Here is a 25,796-nt window from a genome sequence, read left to right as displayed (position 1 = left end):
TAAGCTTTACGTTTTAATTTTATGTATTTATTTATTTTACAGTGAGGTGAAGGTCGTGCAATGGACAGCAGGGGGCAGTGTTGTAAAATATATAAAGTAATTATACATGATTTTAAATAAGCCTCAAGCGCAAAACACATATTTGCAGGTGAAATTTGATAAATAAAACATTTTCAGGGGTGATTAAATTCTGGAATTAGATGCTGGAACCTTTCAGCATGCTTTCCCTCAAGGTTGTTGTTTTTTAGTCATTTCCTGATTGACTTTCGTACCCTCTCTACTCATGTTCCACTTCCTGTTTCAGATTAGAGGATATCTAGTCATCCAATATATGTTGTACAGATAGTACAAATAGATGTAAGTAAAATGAACAATAGATAGGGTGAAAAATATTCAACATTCATCATCTATTTAATACACTGTACTATGGGATTTAAAATAAATTGCGGATATTTTAGGTCATATCTGCCAGCAGTTTTGTTACATAAATGTCCAATATTGAATACAAAAGTTTTGTGGAGGTTGTCAGTGCAATTATGTCTCTGTTTTATTATATTTTATTATCTCATAGCATAGAAGGTGAAACCATCCTTCTTAGGGCTTATATGAACTCACCGCATGGTTGTAAATACGCATTGTACATGTATCCGATGAAAGGTTTAATCCCATTTGTAGCTGGAGAATGGCACATGCAGAACTTCTACAGAGGTTTGTTTAATTCATAAAAACCTCAAGAGTTCAGTGGTGTAAACCGGACCAAGAGATTCAAGTAGTAAATGTGATTTACAGTGTTGGTAACGGTTTGGGTTTTTGTTAATCTACAGAATGTTTGAGATTACATCTACTCTTATGATACCTAATCTAAATCAAAATTAAATAAAACCTGCCCTTTTTTAGGTTTGATCTTTAAGATTTAAGCCTACAATTATATATTTAATTTCAGTCTAAGTTGACTTTTTACTGTACAAATTTTCTATACAAATAATACAGAGATCAGACTGGACCTGTGTAGTGGTGTGTTTTATTTCAAAGTGGGCCTTCCTATCACTGTTTTTGCTACTCTATAAGAGTAGCATGTTAATTTTAACACCAAAAAAATGTACAAAAGTGTCAACATTTCGCTTTTTGTTATACCGTAACACTATATGTGAGACTGTAAATACAGTTGAACACACTGATAAAGGTCATGCACATAATCCTTATGTGTAGAGGCAGTCCAGGTGATTAACTGGCTGTGTTACAGGGATGGAACAGAGAGGCAGCAGGTAGGACGGAGGGATAAATGACAGAAATAGACTGTCCAATGGACGCCCGGGGTGGATGCAGGGGGGCTAAACAGGAGCAGGAAGAGTCAGAAACAGAGCCAGTGAAGAGGACAGGAGATGAATCCTTTCGTTCATGCAAAGTGATGGAAAGATTTTTAGGGGAAACAGATTTGAATTGAAATTAGAGAGAATAACTGACTATTCACCTTCTTGTTGGGCCACAGCTGAACTGCTGCCCTGGACCTGCTGAGGAAAACGAAGGGCCGCAATAGGGGCACCAGGAGGAGACGGTCAAGCAGGAAACTAGAACGCAGACTCCAGAAGGTGATGAGGACAGCTCGACGCGCCAGTAATGTGGAGGTGCCGTCCTTCCTCCGTCATCTGGTGAAAGAGACGGAGAAGATGGTCACCTTCTTCTTTAAGGGAGGCACCAGGGAGGCAACTCCTGGGGAGGAGGACAACTCGGACGAGGATGACTTGATGCCGAGCCCCTACCTGGAGCATCCCATTTTGGAGAAGCGTGTGTCAGAGGGCGGTTCTGAGTTGGGAGTGAGCTACGCTGTGGCGAGCATGCAAGGTTGGAGGGCTCAGATGGAGGATGCCCACGCCTGCATTCCCCAGCTGAAGGGAGAGCTGAAAGAGTGGGGTTACTACGCTGTGTTTGATGGACATGCAGGCACCACAGTAGCACAGTACTGCTCTAAAAACCTGCTGGATCATATCCTTGCAACAGGTAATCTGGAAATATATTCACTTTACAATAGAAAGAAGTTGTGTTTCATGCTACTAATTTATAATCTGATCCTAAAAATTACATTTTTTTCATACCTTCTGCAAACTCCTGACTCAGCAGTCTCACAGAATTAGAGATAAAGCAGAGATTCTCGTGGAATAAACATCACCGGGAAATTATAAATTAGCCAAAAAAATAATAGGGATGGGTATTATTGCACTCTAAATGTGTTGTTTCTAAAAGTTTAACATTTTTTCCTGCAGATGCTAGTAAACAACAGCATTTGTGAGATTATATGGGAACGAAATTCCCTTTGAACATAATATTGCTCTCTGCAACCTCAAGAACAGAGTCAACCTTTCAACCGGTCATAATTCAGCAGAGAACAGTTCATTGGGGATCAATATTGAATATCTCCTCTCACATTTCAAAACAGGTGGAATTCAAATAAATGATGATCCCAATCAGGTGAAACAGGGAGTCCGCGAAGGCTTCCTGGACATCGATCGCCACATGCACAAAATGGCTCGCCAGGATAACTGGGATCGCAGTGGCTCCACGGCTGCAGCGGTGATGATTTCACCCCGTTACATTTATTTCATCAACTGTGGGGACTCCCGCACCCTGCTCTGCCACGACGGCCAGGTGGCCTTCTACACGGAGGACCACAAGCCGTTTAACCCCAGAGAAAAGGAGCGGATCCAGAACGCTGGTGGCTCTGTGACCCTGCAGCGGGTCAACGGCTCGCTGGCCGTCTCGAGAGCACTGGGGGACTTTGACTTTAAGGAGGTGGACTGGAGGCCTCAGACAGAGCAGCTGGTGTCACCGGAGCCAGAGGTGTACGAGCTGGAGCGAACGCCGGAGGACGAGTTCCTCATCCTGGCGTGTGACGGTGTGTGGGATGCCATAGGTAACGAAGAACTTTGTGCCTTTGTGAGAAGCCGTCTGAAGGTGTGCAACGACCTGAGAGAAATCTGCGCCCAGGTCATCGACCTCTGTCTCTACAAGGTGAGCAGTTAATGATTCTTTGCAAGGCCTGCTAAAACCGTCTCAAAGGAATTTTAAAAAGATGTCTACAGAGCCTGTAGTAGACCCCACTCTAGTGAGTCCCATCAACTTTCAAAATAAAACACCTTGAATAAAACCGTCATTAAAAACCCACAAAAACATTGAGAGGTGATAAAAAAAACAAATTATTAAATAAACAAACATTAAAGTGCTGCCGGTACATAAAGGCAGCCTGTGTAATGGCACAAATCTGCTGCGCACGTGTGACGTCTCAAAGCTGCATCTGATTCCACTTCAGGGCGGCTTAACGCCAACTTAGATAGTGAGAGATGACTAAAGTTGCAAGATGCAACCCCAAATAATATGAATGGAACCCGGCTATAAACTGTACAACCCACAGCTGGTGTATTTATGAATGGAAGAGTTTACAGTAAGGCTGTTGCCCAGGTAACCGGCTGCACCCAGGGTCCATCTGTCATTGATAATTAAGCTGACTTTGTTATGCAAGTAGATTTCTCCTGCAGGTCTTCTTAATACTTGAATGGAACACTGACCAGCATTAGCCCGTCCTATAAATAACTGCATTAAGGTGACAAACGGGCTACACATGGCTCAGATTAAGTTTGAGTGTGAGTCTGTTGGCCAGCAGCTCAGAGGTTTTATCCTGATGAGGCAGGGACGCTATTTATTTCAGCTAAAAAGACTTACTGTACTGTAAAAAGACTCTGGTATGACACAAATGGATTAATCTGGGTGGCTTATGATAAAAGACAGAGAGCAACACGTCAGAGGAAGCTAATTTCAACCTGATTCCAAAGCGTCTCTCTCTACAGGGTAGTTTGGACAACATCAGCGTCATTATCATCTGCTTCGCTGGCGCCCCCGAGCTGTCGCAGGAGGCACTGCAGGAGGAGGCAGAGCTGGAGCAGCGGATTGATTTGAAAGTGGAAGGTGACATTTTCTTCCTTAACAAACTGAAGGACCGACAGCCCCGCTATTTCTAACCAAGCCGGATGCAATTTGACAGAGATCATTCAAATGATGAGGTCAAGAGAGGAGGATCCAGACCTGTTGTACGTGATCAAGTTTCTGGCTGCGGAGGAGTTGCCTGGCCTTCCTCCAGGAGGGGGCATCACCAGCAAGTGGGTAACATCCACTCGCTCGCTTTGCTTTTAAAACAGTCCGTAACACAACTGTTTATGTCTTCTCAGGCGGGACTGCATCATGTCTTCATACCAGAAACATGTTATGAATCTCAGATCTCAGGAGCCAATGGTAGGACGGACCCCAAGGTCATGTGACGCTGAAATTAGATTTAAGTTAAACCTAACATTTCCCGTAATATACATATTAGAAAACAACAACTAATTCCACTGCCCATGACAATCCAGTTACATTTTCTTGCCAATAATTCAGTTGTGTTTTGATGTTTCAGGATATCGAAGGATCTGAAGAGTCAAACTAGACCTTCATCATCCTCATCATCCTCACAGAGAACAGTTTCACTGAGTTTTAGATCCAAAAAATCCAAGAGGACAACAAAAACACCCTGTCTCACATCTTCTGCTTATGTTTTTATGGTGAAAAGTGAATTTTGACTCCATATCCACCGAGTCAACAAACTGCCCGCGTGTAAACACAAGACTAATTCTCCTTATGAGCCCCCCCCCCCCGTGACCTCTGGGGGCACGTGCGTGTCAGTGAGTCTCATGAGGAAGGTGACAAATCAGCATGCACAGTGAGGGCAGGTTACAAACACTGATGCTAAACAGTTGAGGGGGCTGAAGGTGGGATGTTCCAGGACATCACATACTGTACATCACATCCCTCGGTGAACACGAGCCTCGTTTGGGAGCTTTAGAGCAGACGTGTCACTGCAATACCTCCCAGAGTGGTTTAGCATTTTAGGAAATACATTTTAAACTATAATTCATTGTGAAATGATTTTACATTCTAGAGATTTCAGCGCTTGTTTGACCAACGTCCACTGTTGATGCATTTTCTCAGGTATTAGCTAAAAGATCAAATGTTTTAAGCCCAGACATGATATTGTTGACTGAGGGTCTTCAGGGGCACTTTTCTGTCACCATGGTGTGGAGGCTTAACACCTCTGTATTAATTGACTGGGTCCTGCTTTTATTGGATGGCATGTCCTTCTCGCCTGCTCATTCCTGATGAGTTCAGGCTCCCAAGGACTCAGCCAAAAGCTCACCTGGGAACACTTTTGGATAGAGACAAAAGACGTGGAAGGAAAAGAACCCAGAACGAAGGGAGGGAACACTGCACAGGAGCGAGTGAGTGATTTTAATCAGTCTGCAAGCGGCCGATGACGACACGGTGGTTAAAGTTTGCCATCCTGGAATTGAAGCTGAAAAACCATCAAACGCTGCCAGGTGCTGCTTCGTATTATTAGTTTAAAAAAAACAAACAACATCAGTGTGTTTGTTGTGTCATTAAAGCTTTTATAATTTAGAATTTAAAGCTGCATACTTGCATTAAATACATAAAAACCCATCACAAATGAATGTAATTATGGCGTATATCCCATGATGTCTTGATATGATATGAAATACGTGACCTATGATAACCTGTATTATATAACATAGATTTTGACAAGAGGTCACTGTAAAAACTGTAATTATATACAATCTGAGCACTGCACTATTCATTTGGTTAAATGAACATGAACGTTAATATATATATATATTGTATAACGTAATAAGTTTATGTTTTCTCAGACCAAAAATCTGCCCTGTTTGATTCATCGGTGACGTTTATCTTTCTGACTTTATTTAACGGATCTTTCTCTCGCGCACTCGTGCCGCTTTGATTATTGGCTGTTAAATCAAGTTTATTATTAAAGTGATAATAACTATTTATGGAACTCGAACTATTTTTCCTCCACAAAAGCCTTTTCCTGGCTCGCACAGTCTTCACGGGTGCGCGTGACTGATTAATTGACACACCTGGGTGAAACCGGAAGAGGGGTCGTGGTAAAAGTTTGTCTCTGCTCGTCTTACCCGAGCACCACCTGGGGGGCTTAAGCGTCACCTCTGGGTTAATCTCTCTTCGCAAACGGTATGAAAATGCTCGGTCAAACATTGTTTGCTTATGTTAAAATCGGTTTAATTAACCTGTTTGGGTGGCCGCCCCTCAGACAGGCAGGATGCCGCTTAACGCGGGAGACGGAGGGTATGGTGCCGCACCGGGGGCCAGGTTAGTGGCCGGTGAGGATTCGGAGTCGGCCCCACTGCTCGTCGCCCGAGACCCTTACCAATGGAAGCCCCTGACCTCGGAGGAGCTGGAGGTCGCCGCTGGGGGTCCGGGCTGGAAGAAGATGCGCTGTTACCTGATAGCAGTGTTCTGGTTTGTCTGGTTGGCCATGCTTGCCGGGTCCGTGACCGTCGTGGTGATGACCCCCCGTCCGGTGGTGACCTCGCTGACCTGGTGGCAGAAGTCGCTGTTCTACCAGGTGCAGCCCAGCCGCTTCATGGTGAAGGATGCTGATGAGTCCAGCGGCTTCAGAGGTGAGTGAAAGTCTTATGTCTCCTATAAATTAAATTTGTATTTTTTTCCCCCAGCCCCGCTTCCTAAAAAAGTTTTCTCTTGGATTTAAAAGAACAGTGCCTGCCACCTAGCGGTGTCTTGGAAGTACGACACGGATAAATGAGCGTGCCTTGGCAGATTACACGAAAAAATGGGAAATAAAAATGTGATTTTGTTTATTCTGTCAATTAACATCAAATTGATCCTTTCAACTTTGCACGATAGCCAGTATGAATTCACCTATTCAGAATGTGTTTTTTAATACAATATTCACGCTATATTCTGTTGCTAGAAAACAAATCGGTGCACAATCGCACAATATTAACGTGCGTGTCATGAGAGTCTTGTCTTAAATGCACATTATCTTCATCAGCGTTGCACTAATCTGGAGAGCAGATCGGCGTAGCTGCAGGATATTGAATTTATTCCCTTGTTCTCGAGCTTTGTGTGAGCAGCTAGCCGACTTTAAGGCCCTGAGTGCGGGGGCTCTGATCCTGCAGGGTGTGTTTGGTGACACGCTCTCTCCTTTCCGCCCCACCCCGACCGATAAGTTCCGGGCCAGCGTCGCTCAGATCCAGCATCTGCTCACAGATAGCAACAAGTTGGGTGAGTGAGGGAAGACCGACGCAGATTCCCTGCAAGGTTCTTCCAAATAAGCAGATTTATTTTGTTCCTGCAGGTCTAAAAGTGGTCTTGGACATCTGTGACGTGAATGTAACAGGAGATGCAGATGAGCCGTACAACCGCTCCACCTCGGTACACACATTTCTCTGTTCTCTGTGGTAGGTCACGTTTAAATCGCCACCTGGTCCAGAGTTTCTCAAGCATGCAAACATTTTTCAACAGCACGCTCTCCAGTTCTGGCTGGAGCAGGGCGTCGCTGGCTTCGCCATCTGCGACACAGATGCAGCGTATTCAGAGGAGGTGAAATGTTGCCCGCTAATTTGTATCCTAACACTCTTCACAACCTCCTCACAAGGTGTGTCCTTCACAGACCCTGTTGGAGTGGAGAAGCCTCTTAAAGAAGTTCAGTGATGAGGAGGAGAGGTGGCGTTCGCTTTCAGAGACACTTTGATTCTTCAAGTGAAACAGGAGGGCAGTTATTTAAAAGAAATCCATCTGATTTTAGGATCCTGGTGGTGCGGCAGACGGGCCGGATTCGGTCTCCGCTCAACGCCACCCTCGTGGATGTGGTCATGAGGTCGATTCTGCCTTCTTCCCCTCAACACCTGTCTGCCTCTGATGTCAGGGATGCCATAGAGACACATCTGCAGACGAGAGAAGAGGACATCTGGATCGGATGGACAGTAAGAACTAATTGAAGAATATTCCAGAAGTTGTGTTTAGGTTCAACTGCTCAGGTGAGTTTAAATGTTATAAATGTGGACGATGTCGGCAGGCTGGACGTAAAGTACCCCAGGAGTTGGAAAAGCTTCTCCTGGTGTTGATGATGACTCTTCCCGGCTCTCCTGCCGTCCAGTATAATGGAGACATCGATCAAACACAGGTGACCGTCATCTCCTTTCAAGACAGTTTTTAAGTTCGGGTCGTGCCAACCAGAAATCATTTCCCCTCCAGAGCATCGACATCAGTTCATCATCACATGGAATGAATGAAACGGGCTCTCCTCCGGTGAGTAATCGGCCAAGATCTTCAGAAATGGGTGGTAAGGTTTTAACGTGCTGGTCGTCTCTCTCTCTCAGGGGAAGGCGAGAAGATCATCTCTGGCACTCTTGACATCTCTCAGTAACTCCAGGTCCAGAGAAGAGGCTCTCCTGTTTGGAAGTTTCTTTTCCCTTTCCTTCAGTTCTTTGTCTAACTCCTCGTTCAACTCTTCTTCTTCTCCTCCTCCTCCTCCTCCCATCTTGGCCTTCCTGCGCTCTTGGAGCTGCGTCCAATTCGCTGTCCTGCTGAACGTTGGACCAGAGCTTCGTGCCGTGGACCCTGCTTGGGCCTCCAGCTTACCAGATACAGGCATGTTTGTGGCCAGCACAGAGATGGACCGTCTGGGTTCCACCACGCTGAACGAGCTGCACCTTCGGCCCTACGAAGCCGTCATCATCAAGCTGTTGGAGACGAGAAGCTAGAGAATCAGTGTTTTTTGCTATTGTACCACCCCCCCGCCCCCCTTTTTACTGTAGATTCTCTACATGTTTGATGAAATGAGTCCAGTTTTACAAGTTCTTTTCAGTGATTCTTTTCATTAACATTGACAAAAGATTAATAAACTTGATAGACAAATGATTTGGTTTAAGGAATAAATCCCAGAGTGAACTGGGGGGAAAAAAGTACATGGTATTGTGCCGAAGAGGTTCTTAAATTCTAGTTTTCACGCTGCTTCAGAAGATAATTTTTTATTGTAAATTAAAAGGATTCATTCAATGGATTTTTGTAATGGCTGTTCCAACTTCCTCCTTAACATGGAGGCTGTGTTGTGAACACGGTGAAACGTTTGTAGCAATGTTGCAATTAAATGAAACCGCACTGAGCCTCGATTTAAATTACTGTTGCTCAACCGCAAACCACGAGCGCCAACTAGTGCTGAGGAGCTGTTCAGCATGTGGCCACACGGTGGTGCTGTAGGACTTCTGCTAGTGTAAAATTGGGAAATGCAATATTTATTCAAAAATTGCAGATTTTATTGACTTTTTATATTGAGGATTTGACTCGTTATACTGCTTAAATTATGTAGTTAAATTAGCTCCCAGTGAATAAAATATTCCAGTGGGAAAAAAAATTAAAGGGTGATGGGAACCACAAAAGTCAAGCCACAGTGGACTGGATTCTGAATCAAAGGGTAAGATCAAATCAGAAGTTGCTCCAAATTCTCTGAAAATTACCCTTTTTACAGTGTGGAGTGATGTGGCAGTGGTGAATTCAGCAATACACAGAGGTGCTCGATAATGGTGTATCAGACAATAACTGCGATGCCTTTGTCATACGGGAAGTTTTCCAGCCACATGAAGCAGGACATCATCATGCACAAAAATGAACCCAGGGCCCACCGCTGGTGAGGGTCAAGTTGAAAGTTTTAAGCATATCACATCTATCTATGTGCCTCTGCTTTTCGGCTCTCCGGCGTTTCCATTTAATCAGTGTTGATGTTACTGTTAAAACAAGATTAAGAGCAAAGGATTATTTAAATTTATACACAATCATCTTCTGTTTATCTTGCCAGTGTCTACGTTACGTCTACTGTGACCGCATAGAAGTTGCAGAGACGTCTCTGAAATGCAGACCAGCGAGCTTTTGCACTGCAGAAAGAATGTTAAACACATAAAACCAGTAAAAGGCAAACAAAACAAAAGGCGACGCAGTAACATACACAAGGTTGTTTTTTTGTTTTTTTAATTAATACTAAATTTCACATAAACAACATACCGTTTAACCTTTTAAAACTAAAATCTAGTCTTTCAAGTAGTCGTATCCTCAATGTTCTGGTGATAATGTGACTGATCATGCATGGCTGGGGGACAGTAAAAGCCAACAGTGGATGTACAACACAACAACAGGGAGGAAAAACAAAAGAAAAGCCCTGAAATCATCAATCACAGTGCAAACCAAGCTGCCATTATTGTACAGATACTCAACAACAGAGTCGCGCTTGGAGTCTGAGCAGTCAGAGGCATATCTGAGAGAATTAAAGATGCAGCAGCAGCAGGAAACGCTGTCTCACAGTTTTCCTCCCCAACCGCTCAGGAACAATCACAATAGGTAGCTTAGAGATTAGTGAGGGAGACAGACGAGTAAAACCAAGCGCTCCTGACAAACCGCCGAGGATTTAAGACAAAACCAACACCAAAGTGGCTTTTAGAGGCCAACCTGACTGGTTTGTCCTAGGGGGGAGTCATTTCTCAGCAGAAGGGAGAACAGTTTCAGAGTGCAGGGAAATCAAAATAAACACTGTTTTCTTTGTTTTGCTGCGTTTGCTGAACACACCAGTGACAGGAATTGTCACTCCCGCTGCATTCACGTTCTGGTTTCTATTGTGTGAATCCCCCGTTGTACAACAGACATAATGTCTGAGTTATGGCAAATAAACCAAAAAATCCCAAACATGCAGTCAATTGCAAAAATGTTGCTAACGATACTCAACTAAATAGATGCAACCAAACATGAGAGGGGTGAAGGCAGGGAAGGGGTTAGGCTGCAAGAATTTGCCTGCCGGGACATTGTTTGACAGTTAATCATGACACCACAATAGTCAACAGCTCCACCGAATTGTCCTTTGCTAGTTTTGGACTCAGCGTGGTCTTTTCACCGGAACAGCAGGAGTGACCTCGTCTAGAGGCCTGATGTCTCGTTCAATATATATATTGGTACAGATTTTCCAATACTTCTCATCAGCTGTAAACTGCATCTAAGGGGGATGGGAGCAGACAAAAAAGACATTCATGCAAGTATAACTATACTGGAGTGCATATATGGTGATTTTTTTAAAGATATGAGTTCATAGACATGGGATGCTCGGACCCATGCCCTAATGCTACATTACAGTGCCGTCTGTTTATGGCACCAGCTTAAAACTGTTCCCATCAGACAATTAGTGCGTTTTTGTAGATCACATGGAAAGAATCGGTTTCCATGGCGACGTGCCTTGAAATGATCGGCATTAAGTCCCAGATGAACGTGGTCCAAAAATCCCCCAAGTCAGTGCTGAGCCGCCCCGACTGGGAGAAGGGAGCGCATCTGCAGGGTCAAGGAGGTAAATTGGGATACAAGCTGGTCTGCTGGACCGTCCCGTTGGGAGGGCTGGACTGTGCTTGGATGTCCAGAGGCAAAGACAGGGCGCAGTGTGCCGTGTTCTTCACCGCCCGTCTGCTGAAGTGGCAGCTGAGCAGGGAGCGGAAGTGCTGGAGGACCGACTTGCGGCAGATGATGAAGACCCAAGGGTCCACGATGGGGTTGAGGGCGTAGAAGCGGAAGGCCGTCAGGTTCTCCTTGTCGCCGCAGAAGGGGCGGACAGAGTTGATAAAGCCAGCAATCTAAGAAAAGGAGGAGTAAACGTTCAATAAGAGTCAGACTCTTCAACTCGTCTGCATTAACAGCTTATTTGGCAGCAGGCTGAAGATGAATCTGGCAGCTCAGCAGATGACTTTAATTTGCACTGACACGCAGACTGCTGGGACTCTGAATTAGAGACTGGAGGAGGATGGTTGCGGTTTCACTGAGTAGTTGCTTTTCGACATTAAATCTGTCACGAAAAAATTCAAAGTTTGGCTTTGGGACTCCCGGCTCACGCAGAAAAATAAACAAACGGTTATTTTTTGTGGTTCTTCAATAATAAAACATATTTCAAGTTGGCAATAACAGTTTCCTTCATGTTTCACAGACCTGGAGCAAGAGCAACTAGAATAAAGCACATAAATAATTTCCAAACCCAATAAGATGCTATTCTGTGAAAAAGAGCCTGGATTATTTGAATCAAATCACACAGGTCATCCATGCTTTATTTTAAAATGGCAAATAATTAAATTGTGGATTAATAAACATTCAGTCAAAGCAGACTGTGTCTCCTCCAACAGCACACAACAACCTGTCAACGCCGCCGTGAAAACCCGGAGAGAATGTGATTGTGTTTAGCATCAGCGCCTGTGGTCCATCTTGCTATGAAACCTTTTAACAACAAACATCAACCACGCATCTCCTGGTACCCATAAAACACACGCCTGGAGCGGGTCTCTCCATTTCTGAGAATGCAGACGGGGAAAATTTTTAAAAAGTCCGATCGTTTATAGACATTTCTGATAGGTGGCACTCAGGCGGCCGGAAGAGCTGCTCATTGGTCGTGGCAGCAGCTGGTCTGTGAGGCTCGTGCGTCACCCCCATTTCCTCGATTAAATATTGGACGAACAGCGGAATAATTAAATGATTGTGGTGACTGAGTGTTTCGGTGCCATAAATGTGTTCCTGTTGACAGAATGGAGACAAACTGATGTCCCGGATGGATGACTGGGACGCTAGAAGCTCACACAGATGTGGCTTCTGACATAGTGATGTACAAATATGCTAGGGAAGAGGCTACTGATGTTCCAGCCAAAAACACCAGCAATTATCTGGCAGGGCTACCAGTAGAGCCGACCCAGCAGGAACAGTGCTGTCACCATCCACGTGTCAGATGCGGTCCAACCCAAAATGGAGCAAAACAACGCCCACATGCTCTAGATTTTTTAAAGTATTTGAGGTTTGTGGAAGTTCTCGGATTGCAAAACTGGTGTTGCCTGAATTAGCCCCCGGTTTCACTGATTTTCCCTCACGCATAGCAGGATTTGCGAGTACCGTTGCATGGTTTTTCTACGAGTTCTCGGCATTTTATCCTTTGTTTCCCCCCATTGTTGACACAAGCTCGTGTCACATTCAGGACATTTTTGAATTCTAATGATGCCAAACCCTGTCAGCTCATCCACGCTGTCCTTTTTCTGTGACCTCTAGCTTGACCTCTCAAGTGTAGTTCTATTACCTGTACTGGCTCAGGTACACGTGTACACACCCACTCAAAGTTTGGACAAAGTGCATCCGGCAGATCAAAATCCAGGTTTTTTTTATTTGTGATAACAGCAAATGCAGCTGTTAAAAGCCTTGGTGGTGATGGGGCCTGCTTATCTTTTACCTCTAAAATGTCCATTTCAGTTGAATCAATACGATGCATAAAAGGGAAGATTTGGGCAAAACACACACAGGGAAATCTCTGCACCAGTATCATCACCCTCACCCACGTCGTGTCAGCATTATCACCGAAGCGCTGCTTCGGTTCAAGGATGCCACCCTGCCTCTTATGGTACTCTCAGAGGGCCTTGAACGCAGCACAGAAGGGCATACAAATCATGCGCTGTCTGCCCCCGGCGCTCCAAGCTGTGGGGCCAAAGACGAGGAGGTGTCACGCTCTCCTTAAGCTCCTCCAGGAGCGTATTAATGTATCGCTCTGTGGATGAAGAGCAGGCCGGGGAGTGATCGCAGTCGGCCAAGAGCCGGAGGAATATTTAGGAGAGCGGAGAGTCACGAGAACGTACTGTTAGCGGAGCCTATCGATATATCAGTCTGGCAAAATTGTTCACGCGAACAACATAAACAGATGTTGAACACTGACATGCTGCTGCTCAGGCACGATGGCATTTATCACCCACAACATTAAAACCGTCAGCAAGTAAGGTAAATGTTAGCATTGATGTAGCAACAATGCAGCACTCTCTGTGGAAACTTCAGATCCTGGAATGCTAAGCTAAGCACATCCTGCCCATGACCCCCAGGCGCCCTGACCAAGCATGTTGTCCTTGAGCAGCATGTGCAAATACACGACATTGTGTCATCACGACTCGGCAGAGTCCGCACATCCAATATCTGTCATTTCAATGATCCGGAAACGTTTTGGCTCCTGATCGGCGGATTGATCGGCCGCTGAGGTTCTTTGTCTGGACGCTCTGATGATGGCGCGTCTACCTGGACGCTGCTCTAAGTGAGCACATCCTGTCTCAGACACATAAGATGCTATTTGGGGACGATGTCCACGGCCTCTTTCAGGAAACAGACCGCATAATGGATGTCTATGTCGTCACGGCCCATTATTTTCCATCTTGCCGGTCCTGGAGGAGTCTTTACTGCTTCTTCTTCCTAATCCATGCTGGCTACAGAACCATTATGCGGGAAGGGAGGGAAGGAGCAGCGTGGACATTATGGGCCTTTTACAGAGGAGTGTTTATAACAGAGGAGCAAGGAGATGGAGAGAAATGCTGCAGCGGTACATAAATCCCCGAAGGAGCAGCCTGACATGTGTATAAATATACTTAACTGCTCCTCCAACAAGAGTAATGATAATGATATATTGTTTTTGTCTGTTTGTTGGCAAACAGCTGATTGTTTACACGTCATGAGGATGAGTGATGTATCGATACTGACTCGGCTTTGACACGTTTTGTCCTATCCGGGGGGGGGAAACTGACATATTCTCTTCAGAGCGTCAGTGGAAACAAAGCAGACTTCAAAAAGCGCCGCAGATTCTTCTCCTGCCCCTCGCTGCCTTTCACACAGGGAGATCTTCACAGGCTGAATTTAACTGCCTTCTGTCTGGATTTCCGAGGCCAATTAACAATTACTGTGGGTAATGATATCAGCCTAATGATGTCTGCAGACCAGAGAACTCCAGGTCTTGGGAGAGCTGACCAAAGCCTTCCTGCGTGTTCATTGTAGTTATTTTCTACGTGCTCCTCTAAACAATTTCACCAGCCAAAGTTTCAGGTGCAGCCTTGTTATCGATCAAACATCCACTCGCGTCGATTTCATTTTCAACCACAGGGGATAACGTTTCCCCTGTTTCGATACAGAAAACACAGGTCTGTTTGTCAGGTGTGTAAACAACGCTTCCATTCAGAGGCCGTCTAAAAGTAAATGTGTTCCAGGAGCAACAACATGAGACAATGACGTCAGCATGTTTATCTTAAGACGAGTTACTTCAGGGAATATCCACTGTCTGTAGGTCCATTAGTGAGCCTCCTCTTGTAAGAGGTGCTTAAAGCCAGTTACCTGGAGCCATTAGCGCCTCTCAAGCCGACCGTTGTGCATAAAAAAGGGGGCAAAAATGAAAATTCTCAGAGCATTGCTCACACTGACTCATTCACCCGAGTGCGGAGGGAGAAGTAACCACAAAAAAGCTAGAAGCGCTATTTTCCATATGTAAACACAATCTGGCTGCTACAAATGAGGCGTTTATCCTCTTCCCATGGTGATGGGAAGTTGGAAGTTTAACAGCAAAGCAAAAAACAGGCTTTTTGAAACCAAATTTAGGACAACGTGTAGAAAACTACCTCCTCTGTCTTCCGCATGTGTGATGAGAGTAGGTTTGAGTTTCTGTCAGGCTGGCAACAGGAAACATACACACATCTATATTAATACTCTATCGTAAAGAAATAATCCCCAAATCATGTTGCAACAGGCAGATTTAGCTTCAGTTCCTCAGGTTTGAGCCTGTTATTGCTTGGCAACGTCATTGAGGTGCGATGGTGCGTGGCATCGGCAATGCAAGGGTGAAAAGAAGGACGGAAAAAAGGCGTCTACACTGCAAACGAGCTCAGGTGAACCCGGGTTTACTCAGAGTTAGTCTCACCAAACATAGTCTGATTATTCTCTTCCCCCTTTGTTTAAGAAGAACAAATGGTATAAACTAAAGAGTGACGTTTCCCTCTGGGTAAAAGGACAGTAAACACTTTAAGAGGTCAAAATGAACTCAGAAGAAAACCTCTGGCCATTGTTTCGGATTAATCCCCAACATAATTTCAGTAGTTGGTTCTGTGAAAAAGTTCAACCCTCCAAACTCAGCCTACAGCCTCGCAGCCTTGGTGGTCTGGTTGCAATCACACGGTCTGTTTGGTCCCCTGCATTCCTGGATCAGGATCTGTTTAAAGGCAGCACCTAAATTCACTAGAAAATTATTTTGGGAAGTTGACTTTTAAAGTTTCATGGATACATCTAAACAAATAAAAAAAATCACCAAACATCACGATCTTTGCTGCATTCAAACGCACTAAAACAGCGCAGATGTTTTCAACAGCCAACAGCTCACTGCATCACAGCTCAAAGAAAACAAGTGCAACTTTAAGAAGGAACCGAACTATTGGAAAGAGCACACAGAGCAACGGTGGCAGTTGTGGCCCTCAGGCCTCAACTAAAGTACATACATTGTCCTATTACGAGATCGGCCATATACATTTCAGCATAGACCAGCTGTTTCCCTTTTTTTTAAAACATGTCAGTCGGCAGATGATCGTCGCTTGACTTTATTTGTCGTGAGGGTGTTTCATTTCTATGCCGCCGCTCACTTTTATTGGATTATAAAACACCTGAGAAGCATCTCTGTCAGTTTATTATGTCACCAGGGACGAGTTCGTACAACTCTTTGAACCTACTTCCCATTCTGGAAAACATCCGGATTTGCTCAGCTCGCTCAATTCATTGAGGACTCAAACACATCTTCTATGTTTGCACAGAACAATACCAGAACTACAGAGGACAAACAAATCAATAAGCCAATTAAACCAGATATACAGACAATGCTAAGTAAACAAGCTTGCATACAGATGGCCTATACAGTATTCCAATTTGATCAGGTTACAAACAGAATTTCTCTGTTCTCCAGGTTTTAGTAGTTTTCTATAGAATTTAATCTAAATGTGAAATAATGACTACATGAAGGGATTAAATAAAACAAAGATAAAAAAAGAAATAACACATTCTTCAGAATTCTGACAGCTTCTCGTCTTCCTGTCCTCCTGCCCTCATTTCAGCTCTCTCAAGGTTCCACCAGCGAGGTGTCGTGCCATGATCGCTGCCATCGCTGTCCGGAGGAAGCGCACCTCAAACTAAACTACTACTACTACTTCCTGTGATGAGCAGTGTCTCGTCACCCGCTCTGACTGCTAAGACAAGCTGCGACGTGTCGGCCAGGTGATCCACTTAAGATGAACCCAGACAGGAAAAACTGACTCAACTTTACACACAACTATAAACGGTTTTCTGTGCATGTGTGCGTCTATATTAAAAGTCCACAGGCAATGCTTTATGTTATACAAGAAGCTGAATTCTTTGGATAGACAGAAAATGGTTTGATTTTTTATTTGTGTTCAGATTGAGAGCACAGTGCTGCTCTAAAACGGCTCCCTTCGTGCTGCAATGTTAAAATGTTACTTTAAAAATAGATTTTTGCTCCTAGAGACTGCTACAAAAGGGCAGCATATCCACCATAAAAGCACCAATAAATAAACAAAAAGTCTGAAGGCACTTATTTACCAGGGAAGTGGTCCCTTCTCTCTCCATCCATAAAATCTCCTAATACCCTCTGTGGAAATCAATGTGAGCGATCATGATTTTGTCACTGAGCCGCCTGAGTGCCACCTATCCATAGCTCCAAAGCTACCTGCTGACTCTTAAACCTCCAGGAGCAATTGAGTCAAAGCAGGTCTAGGGTGGTTCTTCTGGCAAAGCTGTGGCAAAATATCTGAGTTTAAACTGTATAAAAGTTGATTGTTTTGTGATTGCATTGAACTGTGCGAGCATGGTTTCCGGCTGCGCTCATTCATGCACTCTCTTTGCCCAGTGGTGTCGGGACATAAAGATTAAAGAGCTCACTATCGTCTGCGGACTCATTCGTCATCCTGCCACCATATAGACATTCTCGAGATCGTTCTGATGTGACCTTTGATCTCCATCTAACCTTTTATATTCGCAAAGGTATAGAATACGTGCAGGGTTTAGTTCTACCACCATTTCAAGCCACAGGAAGACCACAGGCTGGCTAACAGGAACTCATTTATGTAAAAACAATCTTAAAGTGAAACTATCGCGCTATGAGACCATTAAAAGGTTGGGGAGAGTGTGATTTTAATGTGCAAATATTAAGGAAATGCTTCTAGTGTTCAATTCATAACACAGCCGAGATGATCTACACATAACAGTCTGGGACAGCAGACGCCACCACTTTATCTGCTCTCTCTATCTTCTCTGCCCGGCCACTTTACTGCGAGTCAACCATCCAAAAACTCCCTGTCACTCGCCAACCTCATTTCTTTCCACTCATGCCTGAAGCCTGACGGTAGCCAACACACCCAACAGTCACTCCAGCGGTTTAGAAGCATCGATGCTGCCAATGCTCATCATCCCCATGTTGCTCAAATCTGGTTACCTGCAGCAAAGCCACACAAAACAAGAGCAACAGGTATAGCTAATCCCCAATGTCTGCACATGCTTTGAAGGCAGGATAAACTGTCTATTAAAAATGTAGCACAACCCTCATTGTGTCCCTGACAAAGCTGTGAAGCGATTGCGGAGCATCACCTTTCCTGACTGCAGATCATCCCGCTGGACACAAAGCAGCATCTTTTATTCCGTCACCATTGTGAAACACAATGGGGGAGGCAGGTTTCCATGCTGAGGGTAGAGTAACCGTTCCACACTGGCATGACCAACATCTCAATCTCACACCAACATCAGACAGACGTCATCTGGAATATCAGGAGCCTCCTCCTCTTCCTTCTCCTTTGCCGTTTCCTCATCAGTTTGAGTTTGTGAGCCTCAGAGTATCATCCTGTCTTTGAACATGTTTGCAATGGAATCTGAGTCTGGGATTTGCCCAGACCTGTCAGGACACCTACAGTTAGAGCTTCTGGTTATTTTTGTAAAAGATTTCTGTTGTTTATTTAGCCGTATGCACAAGGTAAAAACCCGCAGGTTGTCAACTAAACACATTTATCCTAATGTTTTGAAACAGGAGCTAGAATTTGTCTAGACCTGAAAAGTCTTGGAGTCCCTGCCCAAATTATTAAAATTGTTTTATTTTCAGCCGCTTTGTTTAATTCACAGTGGCTCCCCATTCAGACTGATTTAAAACCAGACCTACAACATTATTAACTGCATTGACTCATGATTGCCTGAAGCCTTGCAGCATTCTCAAATGTGTCAGAGTGGTTGTTCTTAACAGTTATGGTTTCATGATGACTTCCATCTTTAATCAGACCACAGAATGTGCTCTGCTCTCGCGAAAGCCCCCCCCTCCCCTCCGTCCCTTGGGGACATTAAAGACAATTCAATTCATTTTAATTCAGCTCAATCCTTTGGCAAATGGAGAAGAAACAGATGAAAAGCAAGGGGATTTACACAACACAGGTTTCCATTGTACTGAAAAGCAAAGTGGCCAAAGCCAGCTTGATATGTACTGTAGTTTAACTGACATGTGATCCGCCCACAAAGGTCACAACTCTGTGATCGTAATCTGTTTCAGGCGGCTGTGCGGTTCACGTTTGCAGTTTTTATCTAAAGCAAAATCTCCCTTGCTGCTCTTGAAAGTTTCCCTCTGTGTCTCCTGATCACATTACTGATTCTGCCCATAATGTGTCATATTTTGAGCTTCATATGGCAATCTTTAATGCATTAATTGATCTTTAATGCGCACATTGATCGGGGTCATGACCGAAAACGCGGGAGCTCCCGTGTGACTTCTGTGATACGCGGCGGTTGAGCACTGGAGATTGATTCATCAGTTAGTGCCGATAGTGAAAATAGTTTGTAGTACTTGAGAAAGACGGGCTGGTGAAGAAAGACAGGCTGGTGGCCAAGTTCCCTTTATAAGAGAAAAAAAAAACATCAACTGAAAGGGGAAGTCCATTTGCTGGCCTCACATGCATTCACCATTATGGGAGAATAACTTAAAAAAACAACAATTATTCACCTTTTTTTCATGTAGCAGGTCCCCAATCACATATTCCATAATTAAAGATTGATTAAAGCCGCACACAAAAAACTGACAGGGGGGCCATCGGGAGGTCAAACCCAGGTTTGACTGCAAGTATATTAATGTCCAGAAAATAGCAGGAACTTTATGATCTGTTTCCGTTGATTGGAGGACAGACCCCAGATCAGCACGCCATCCAGTAATACCAAAAAATGCTGAAAATCGGATAAAGAATGAATAAGGGACCGAATAAGAGCCAGAGCTCATAATCACTGACATAATCATTCTCACCTAAGCAGCGGCGTCCACAGAGGTGCTATATTTTGTTATGCCTTTAAGCAATGGTGACCTCATCCTGCCTCCTAAGAGTCGATTCTAAGTGGGTTGAGTATATTTGAGTGCAGATTATGTATGTTAGCCTATCAATTTTAAAAGATTTACCCAGCATTAAGCTTTGTACATCATGTGTCTCTTGCCTGGTTCACGCCACATCAAACAAATCAAACGTTCTTACGGAGAACAGCTGTGGCGAAATCGTTCATCACACCACTACAATTTAATGACCCCCCTTATCGTCTCCAACCGCCTCCTGTTGGGCTAACGCGACCAGAGGTGATATATAACATGTGCAGAAGCTGGTGAAGTTCTCATAAGATAAACATTCGCAAACAAAGGCTTAGTCATGCTTGTCACCACACACACTCACACACAAACACACACTCATTGCTCCAAAAGAGGAATCAAAATTTCTGAGAAATTGTGAGCACAACTTTCCCCACTTTTCTGATGACAAAACACAATCACAGGGATTCTTTTTAAAAGCCAGAGGTCACTGAAAAACTCTGTTTTCACATCTGGAAACCAACTGCTTTCCGTTTCATCACCCAGAAAGACCGTGGCGAACGGGGAGGTGCTGATGATAGTTCTTCACAGCTTTGAAAGCATCATCCTCTGAGGTATATTCAGTTACATGAAAGCACTTTCGGTAATTTAGGAGTAACTGGATACTTATGTTGGTGCTGTTACGCCTGGTTTGTTGGCACATTGTCTACATGTGAGAACGAGGACGGCTCGCTGTGTGGGCGAGGGCCTGAGCTGCCGGAGCCAACTAATACAGGAAAACACTCTTCATAAAGGGCACAAGGCATTTAGGTATCCGGCAGAAAAACCCCCCAAACAGTCTGGAAAATAGGCAAGCAGAATTTCAAAATGACACAACTGTATCTGCTGTTTGCAGATCTGACTGGTGCAGGCATGGCGGGGGTTTCAGCTTCCTGAGGTCTGATGTCAAACGCTCTCTTGTCTAGCCTCGGCGCAAAAACTGCTGCGTGCGCCATTATGTTGCAACCGTCAGGCCTCATGCTGCCACAAATCACTCAGATGCAGACAACAGGTGAGCACAATGCAGCATCCTGTAAACAACTGATCTAAGAACTTTCTCATAAAAAGCTGATTTGGGGGGAATAAACATTCATTGCAGACTAAAGAAGGGTTTCACTTCCTAAATCTTCCCCAGGACATATTATATCAACGTTTGTCCCAGAACTTCTGCTTATGAAGCCCGTGCACCATAGATTCCCAACAGGGTGCTTTCAACTGTGGGAACGGCAGAAGCAGTCCAGTCCTCCGGGGTTGTAAAGGCTTGGCACACGCCTCTCAAACACTACAGATATGGAGCGAAATGAAAAGGCTAAATCCAAGTGCAATTATACACAGAGTGACAGCAAGTCTTGCGTGGCAAAGGCCACCATCAGGCACGCCTTTTATTAGAGGAACCAGTAGAGCAAAGTAGGATAGTTGAGGAGAATCCAAGATGCTGAACCAACACAAACAAACACCACGGCAACAAAACTTCCAACTGTCCGTTTCATTAGATTAGCAGAAAACTGAAAGTTTCCACAGATTAAATTGCCTATTTACATGCCTGCAGAAGGGGGGCAGAGGGGACAGTTATGCTCCAAATAAATACCAAATTCTCTCCGTCAAACACACGCGCTCAAACGCACGAGTACTTACAGTGAGCGGCAAAGAACAGACGGCAAAGATGACAGTGATGAGCGCCAGCAGCACCAGGTGGTCCATCTCCTCTTCTCCCTGTCCGAAAAAGGCCAGGCTCATCCTCCTCCTCCTGCCCGTCGACACGACGGAACCGCGGCGCACCACCTGGCTCCGGTGCATCTGACACAGGCTGACGATCACCGAACCGTTGCACACGAATACAGCCAGGATCAGCAGGGCCATAAGCGATGAGTAGGACAGGGAGAAAGCGCGTACCAAGTTGGCGCGCTCATCCCCCGTCGCATCCATGTCAATAAAGCACCACGTCCCAGGACAGTACTGCCGAAACTGACCGTATCCGGCGAACGGCAGGAGGCAGAAGCCCAGAGAAAAGAGATAAATCAAGAAAAGGGCTATTTTGGCGAAGCTGCGACGGATGTGCACGGAGTAGAAATAAGGGTGGCTGATGGCCAGACATCTCTCCACGGCCATGGCGCACAGGATGAGCATGGGCGCGAGTCCGAAGAAACTCATGGCGAAGCCAAAGAGTTTGCACAGTCTCTCCCCACCCAGGGTGATCAGGGAAACGTTTCTAGCGTAGCAGGTAAACACGGTCGGGCTGAGGATGCAGGTGCCCAGCAGGTCGGTGAGCGCCAGGCCGGTCACAAGGATGCAGAAGACCGAAGACCTGGAGCGGTGTTCTTTCTGATGGACCCCGAGGATGAAGAGGGCTAGGAGGTTCCCCACCACACCGGCCAGAAACATGATGATGCTGGGCGCGGGTTTGCTCTGCCCGTTGACGGTGAGGGTGTCGTTGCAGGCGCTGTCGGTGCAGGACGCGTTCAACAGCATGTTTCTGTTCATGTTTGGCGCGACAAAGACGTGGAATCAGTGTGGAATTGATGAAAAATCCCCCGAAATCTGAAGGAAGTCCTCACTTCTCGACTCGATCATTTGGTAACACAGAAGGCAGCACTCACGACACATACTGGTGCGCCCCATGTGCGTGTCTCCGGCTCCTTCGCAAACACCTTAAATCATGTCGTCGCTGTGAAAAGGGGATCAAAATACAAACATCAGCGCCGCATCCTGTCGCAGTTATTATTTGTTAGATGTGCGTGAAAGTTTTCGTCTGTAAAATGATCGAACGCTCTTTAGGAGCGTTCGATCATTTTACTCTTTATCATTTACTCTTTATCATTTTTTCTCTTTAATAAACTCCACGCACCTTATCTGCCAACTTGATTGTTTAAGTTCCCTCGTTTGCTGATAGTTGTTCTTCATCCACACATGGTAAAAACATGTAGTGAGCAGAATCTCATGCGGGGGTTTTAACAGTTCACGGACGCGGACGGTGCACGACTGAAACGCTTTCTGTCTGTCTGTCTGTCTTATTTTTCTCCTCCCACTGTCAATTTCCAGTCTATAGATTCGCCCCTCCCACCTCCTCTCCTGAGGAACGTTGCAATTTTAAAAAGCTACAAGGCGATGTTTCCATTATTGGTAATCGATGGTTTAAAGATTTACACCAAAAATCTCATATCATTTGTGTCTACCTGTGTATGGAAAGTATTTTCAGAATAGGTGGAGCTTTGTTGTTCCGCCAGTTTGTACAAATCTTTAAAACCGGCTGCGCGCAGAATTCGGTTGATGAGATTTGGCTGAACTCGGTTAATTGATATTTGTGTTTGTATTTTAGGCTTGGCAGCGACTGCTGTTGGTTTTTAAAGAGGTGTTTGGAGAACCTCAATCTCATACGATAAAGCCCTGGCTCGGTTTGGTATGGTTTGGTTGGAGGAGCTCTGCGCGCAGGTGGAAGCGCAGACGAGCTGCAGGCAGAATACAATTAGCGCTCATTCAAAACTAAACAAATGACATTAAAATCCCGACCTGGACAACAAGCTCTCCAAATAAAGTTGTCTTGGCAACAGAGCAATATTCTAAATCTCGTTTTCCAGCATCACTGGCAGCACCGGCAGCCTTCTAATGCGATTCGGGAAATTGGATGCAGCCGATTCTGTGGTCAGTGGCACGGACCAGTGGTTGGTACCCCTACGGGTGATAAACACACCGTGGGTTTGAGTTGGATTTGGGATTTGGATTTCCGTGTTTATTCAACTGTTGCTGCGACCTGTCGGTGTGTTGTCAGGCTAAAGTGTGTGACCCAGGATTCACCCTGCACCGAAGTCTTAATTAGTGACAGTGACTTAGCAGCCCCCCGCCCCCTTCCCTTCAGTGTCCAAGCTGACTCTGAACGCTCGATAAATGTCTTTAAAGTAATTCACTGTGAAACTCAAGGAGAGTGAAAAAAGAGCACTGCTTTTCTGGTTGAACAGGAATTCGATTTGATTAATCATTAAAGCTCATTCATAAATCTTGTTTGCAAACTCAAAATTAAGTTATAACTTTATTTTGTCCAATTCCCCTCGTAAAACACCCTTATCTCAACTGTTAAATCACCCCTAAATCTGGTTGAAAACATTGACGGGTTGGAGGGGTTAATCAGCATAATGTTGCACACTACAAATTAGCATATAGCCATTGACCTCAATCAAAATGGTCAGATTAGTTAAAAATGTCATCCGCGCATCTAAAACGTCATTTCCTGTTTCAGTCTTATCACAACACTTGACATGACATTTGTTAGATTTCTCACATGTTTAAGCAGCCAGTTAGTCATGACTGGTCTGTTACTGGTCTGTTTGAAGGTGTTGGACAAATGGAAAGTTTTTTGGAAAATCTGTTTGTTTTTTCTTGCAACTTCACTGGGAGGTGGGGGTGTAATAGTCATAACAGCAGTGCATCCTTATAATGTTGTGAAAAAGGACCACCAACATCATCCCAGGTGGGGAAATAGTGATGCAGATCCCCTGCACTTCCTGGTGCTGTGTCTTTAATTGACGCAGCATCATCACGATAAGAGCTGAGTGTTTAATTGTAGATGCTGTAATGGAGATTATGGAGGGTTTCTTCCTGTTTCATGCACAGCTGATGATTTCCCAACACTGTGACACCGTTGAGCCCAAAAACAAACAGCCATTGCTTTTGTCCTTCCCGTCACCTCTACAGGATCAAAAACAACATGGATTATATTATTTACCGACTGCCGCAAAACTCTGCTGTGTTTGGGAGGGGATTTTTACAGTTGTAGTGCTAATAAAACAAACCAGGCAGGCACCTTTATATAAACATATGTTAAAATGAATGCCAGATGTATTTGGCCACTTTCTGTAAACCAGCGGATGAGTTTGTGTACATAGCAACTGAGATGAGATTATGACAGCCAGTTGTTGACAACAAGAGTGATCCAAGACTACAGGATGGATGGATCCAGTTTAGTGGCTGAAAACAACAGGACTTTTCCAGATTGACCTCTGACATAGGACATTTGTTGTTTTCTAAATCGTCCTGGGTGTCTGATTACACCTTCCTGTAATTCGCAACATGTGTTTTCTGGCTGAAGTGCACAAGGAACATCTACGTTCTGGGTTAATATCATTTCCAGACCAGAACTGGCGCCTATTCGATGACTGAGGCGCCATCTGCATCTGCATGTGCGAGCGGTGAGCAAGGGACGATGAAAGGCTGACCAGAAATATGTGGAGTCCCGGGAATTCGGTTTGTGACTCATTCATTCTCTTAAAAGCAGGCCGTCACAATCAAAAGGCAATTAAAGCAAATTTATGGTCAAAGATTGTGTTGAAGCCAACATTTGTATTTGTGTGTGAAAAATGAGCATATGTTTACAGTTTCTCTCATTTATACAGACTACTAATTTAACCCTTCGTTCTCTGGTATGTTAATTCCTTATATTGCCATCAAAATTTGATTTCCCTCTGTGAGTTTGGTTTTACCAGAAACAAACAGAATGGTTTCGAGACGTACCAATGTCCCCTAACCCACAATGATGTGAAATAGAGGCAGTGAGACAGAAACCCACAACACCTGATTCACACTTTATATAGTATAAATGAAATTTCTATAGTTGTGGGGACAGAAAACAGAGCTTTTCAGGAAACACTAATAGAAGTTG

The 25,796-nt window shown here is 44.6% G+C and overlaps 3 protein-coding genes across 5 annotated transcripts; 2 read left to right on the top strand and 1 right to left on the bottom strand.

Annotated features, from left to right (window-relative positions):
• The first annotated feature begins 1,295 nt into the window (after window positions 1–1,295).
• Window positions 1,296–5,890, top strand: ppm1na (protein phosphatase, Mg2+/Mn2+ dependent, 1Na (putative)). Its single transcript, XM_057049184.1, has 6 exons — window positions 1,296–1,998; window positions 2,435–3,006; window positions 3,840–3,957; window positions 4,034–4,148; window positions 4,218–4,281; window positions 4,442–5,890. The coding sequence occupies exons 1-6, from the start codon at window positions 1,593–1,595 to the stop codon at window positions 4,469–4,471; spliced, it is 1,305 nt and encodes a 434-aa protein (XP_056905164.1). The 5' UTR covers window positions 1,296–1,592; the 3' UTR covers window positions 4,472–5,890.
• Window positions 5,891–5,929: 39 nt separating this feature from the next.
• On the top strand, window positions 5,930–8,796 carry si:dkey-202g17.3 (4F2 cell-surface antigen heavy chain). 3 transcript variants are annotated; one of them, XM_057049179.1, is made up of 10 exons: window positions 5,930–6,084; window positions 6,164–6,533; window positions 6,994–7,158; window positions 7,232–7,308; window positions 7,399–7,476; window positions 7,547–7,599; window positions 7,682–7,859; window positions 7,952–8,059; window positions 8,131–8,184; window positions 8,262–8,796. In XM_057049179.1, the coding sequence occupies exons 2-10, from the start codon at window positions 6,173–6,175 to the stop codon at window positions 8,637–8,639; spliced, it is 1,452 nt and encodes a 483-aa protein (XP_056905159.1). In that variant the 5' UTR covers window positions 5,930–6,084; window positions 6,164–6,172; the 3' UTR covers window positions 8,640–8,796. The 3 variants fall into 3 exon arrangements, with proteins under 3 accessions (XP_056905159.1, XP_056905157.1, XP_056905158.1); XM_057049177.1 differs by having other exon boundaries at window positions 8,256–8,796; XM_057049178.1 differs by having other exon boundaries at window positions 5,944–6,084; window positions 6,168–6,533; window positions 8,256–8,796.
• Window positions 8,797–9,883: 1,087 nt separating this feature from the next.
• On the bottom strand, window positions 9,884–23,171 carry ptgir (prostaglandin I2 receptor). The gene is made up of 3 exons (XM_057049185.1): window positions 22,992–23,171; window positions 21,782–22,811; window positions 9,884–11,537 (listed from the first exon to the last, which is right to left on the bottom strand). Exons 2-3 carry the CDS (start codon window positions 22,625–22,627, stop codon window positions 11,250–11,252), a joined length of 1,134 nt encoding a protein of 377 aa, XP_056905165.1. The 5' UTR covers window positions 22,628–22,811; window positions 22,992–23,171; the 3' UTR covers window positions 9,884–11,249.
• Between the last annotated feature and the right edge of the window lie 2,625 nt (window positions 23,172–25,796).

Source organism: Takifugu flavidus, chromosome 12 (assembly GCF_003711565.1).
Source record: "Takifugu flavidus isolate HTHZ2018 chromosome 12, ASM371156v2, whole genome shotgun sequence".
NCBI lineage: Eukaryota > Metazoa > Chordata > Actinopteri > Tetraodontiformes > Tetraodontidae > Takifugu > Takifugu flavidus.
This window is presented reverse-complemented; position numbering and strand designations above follow the sequence as displayed.

Coding starts and splice junctions, on each gene's coding strand:
- ppm1na (XM_057049184.1), top strand. CDS start 1,593: ATGAGGACAGCTCGACGCGCCAGTAATGTGGAGGTGCCGTCCTTCCTC. Junction 1,999..2,434: donor GGATCATATCCTTGCAACAG/GTAATCTGGAAA, acceptor ATTTCAAAACAG/GTGGAATTCAAATAAATGAT. Junction 4,282..4,441: donor TCAGATCTCAGGAGCCAATG/GTAGGACGGACC, acceptor TTGATGTTTCAG/GATATCGAAGGATCTGAAGA.
- si:dkey-202g17.3 (XM_057049177.1), top strand. CDS start 6,173: ATGCCGCTTAACGCGGGAGACGGAGGGTATGGTGCCGCACCGGGGGCC. Junction 6,534..6,993: donor TGAGTCCAGCGGCTTCAGAG/GTGAGTGAAAGT, acceptor CTTGTTCTCGAG/CTTTGTGTGAGCAGCTAGCC. Junction 7,477..7,546: donor ATGCAGCGTATTCAGAGGAG/GTGAAATGTTGC, acceptor TGTCCTTCACAG/ACCCTGTTGGAGTGGAGAAG.
- ptgir (XM_057049185.1), bottom strand. CDS start 22,627: ATGAACAGAAACATGCTGTTGAACGCGTCCTGCACCGACAGCGCCTGC. Junction 11,538..21,781: donor TCTGTTCTTTGCCGCTCACT/GTAAGTACTCGT, acceptor TCCTTTTCTTAG/ATTGCTGGCTTTATCAACTC.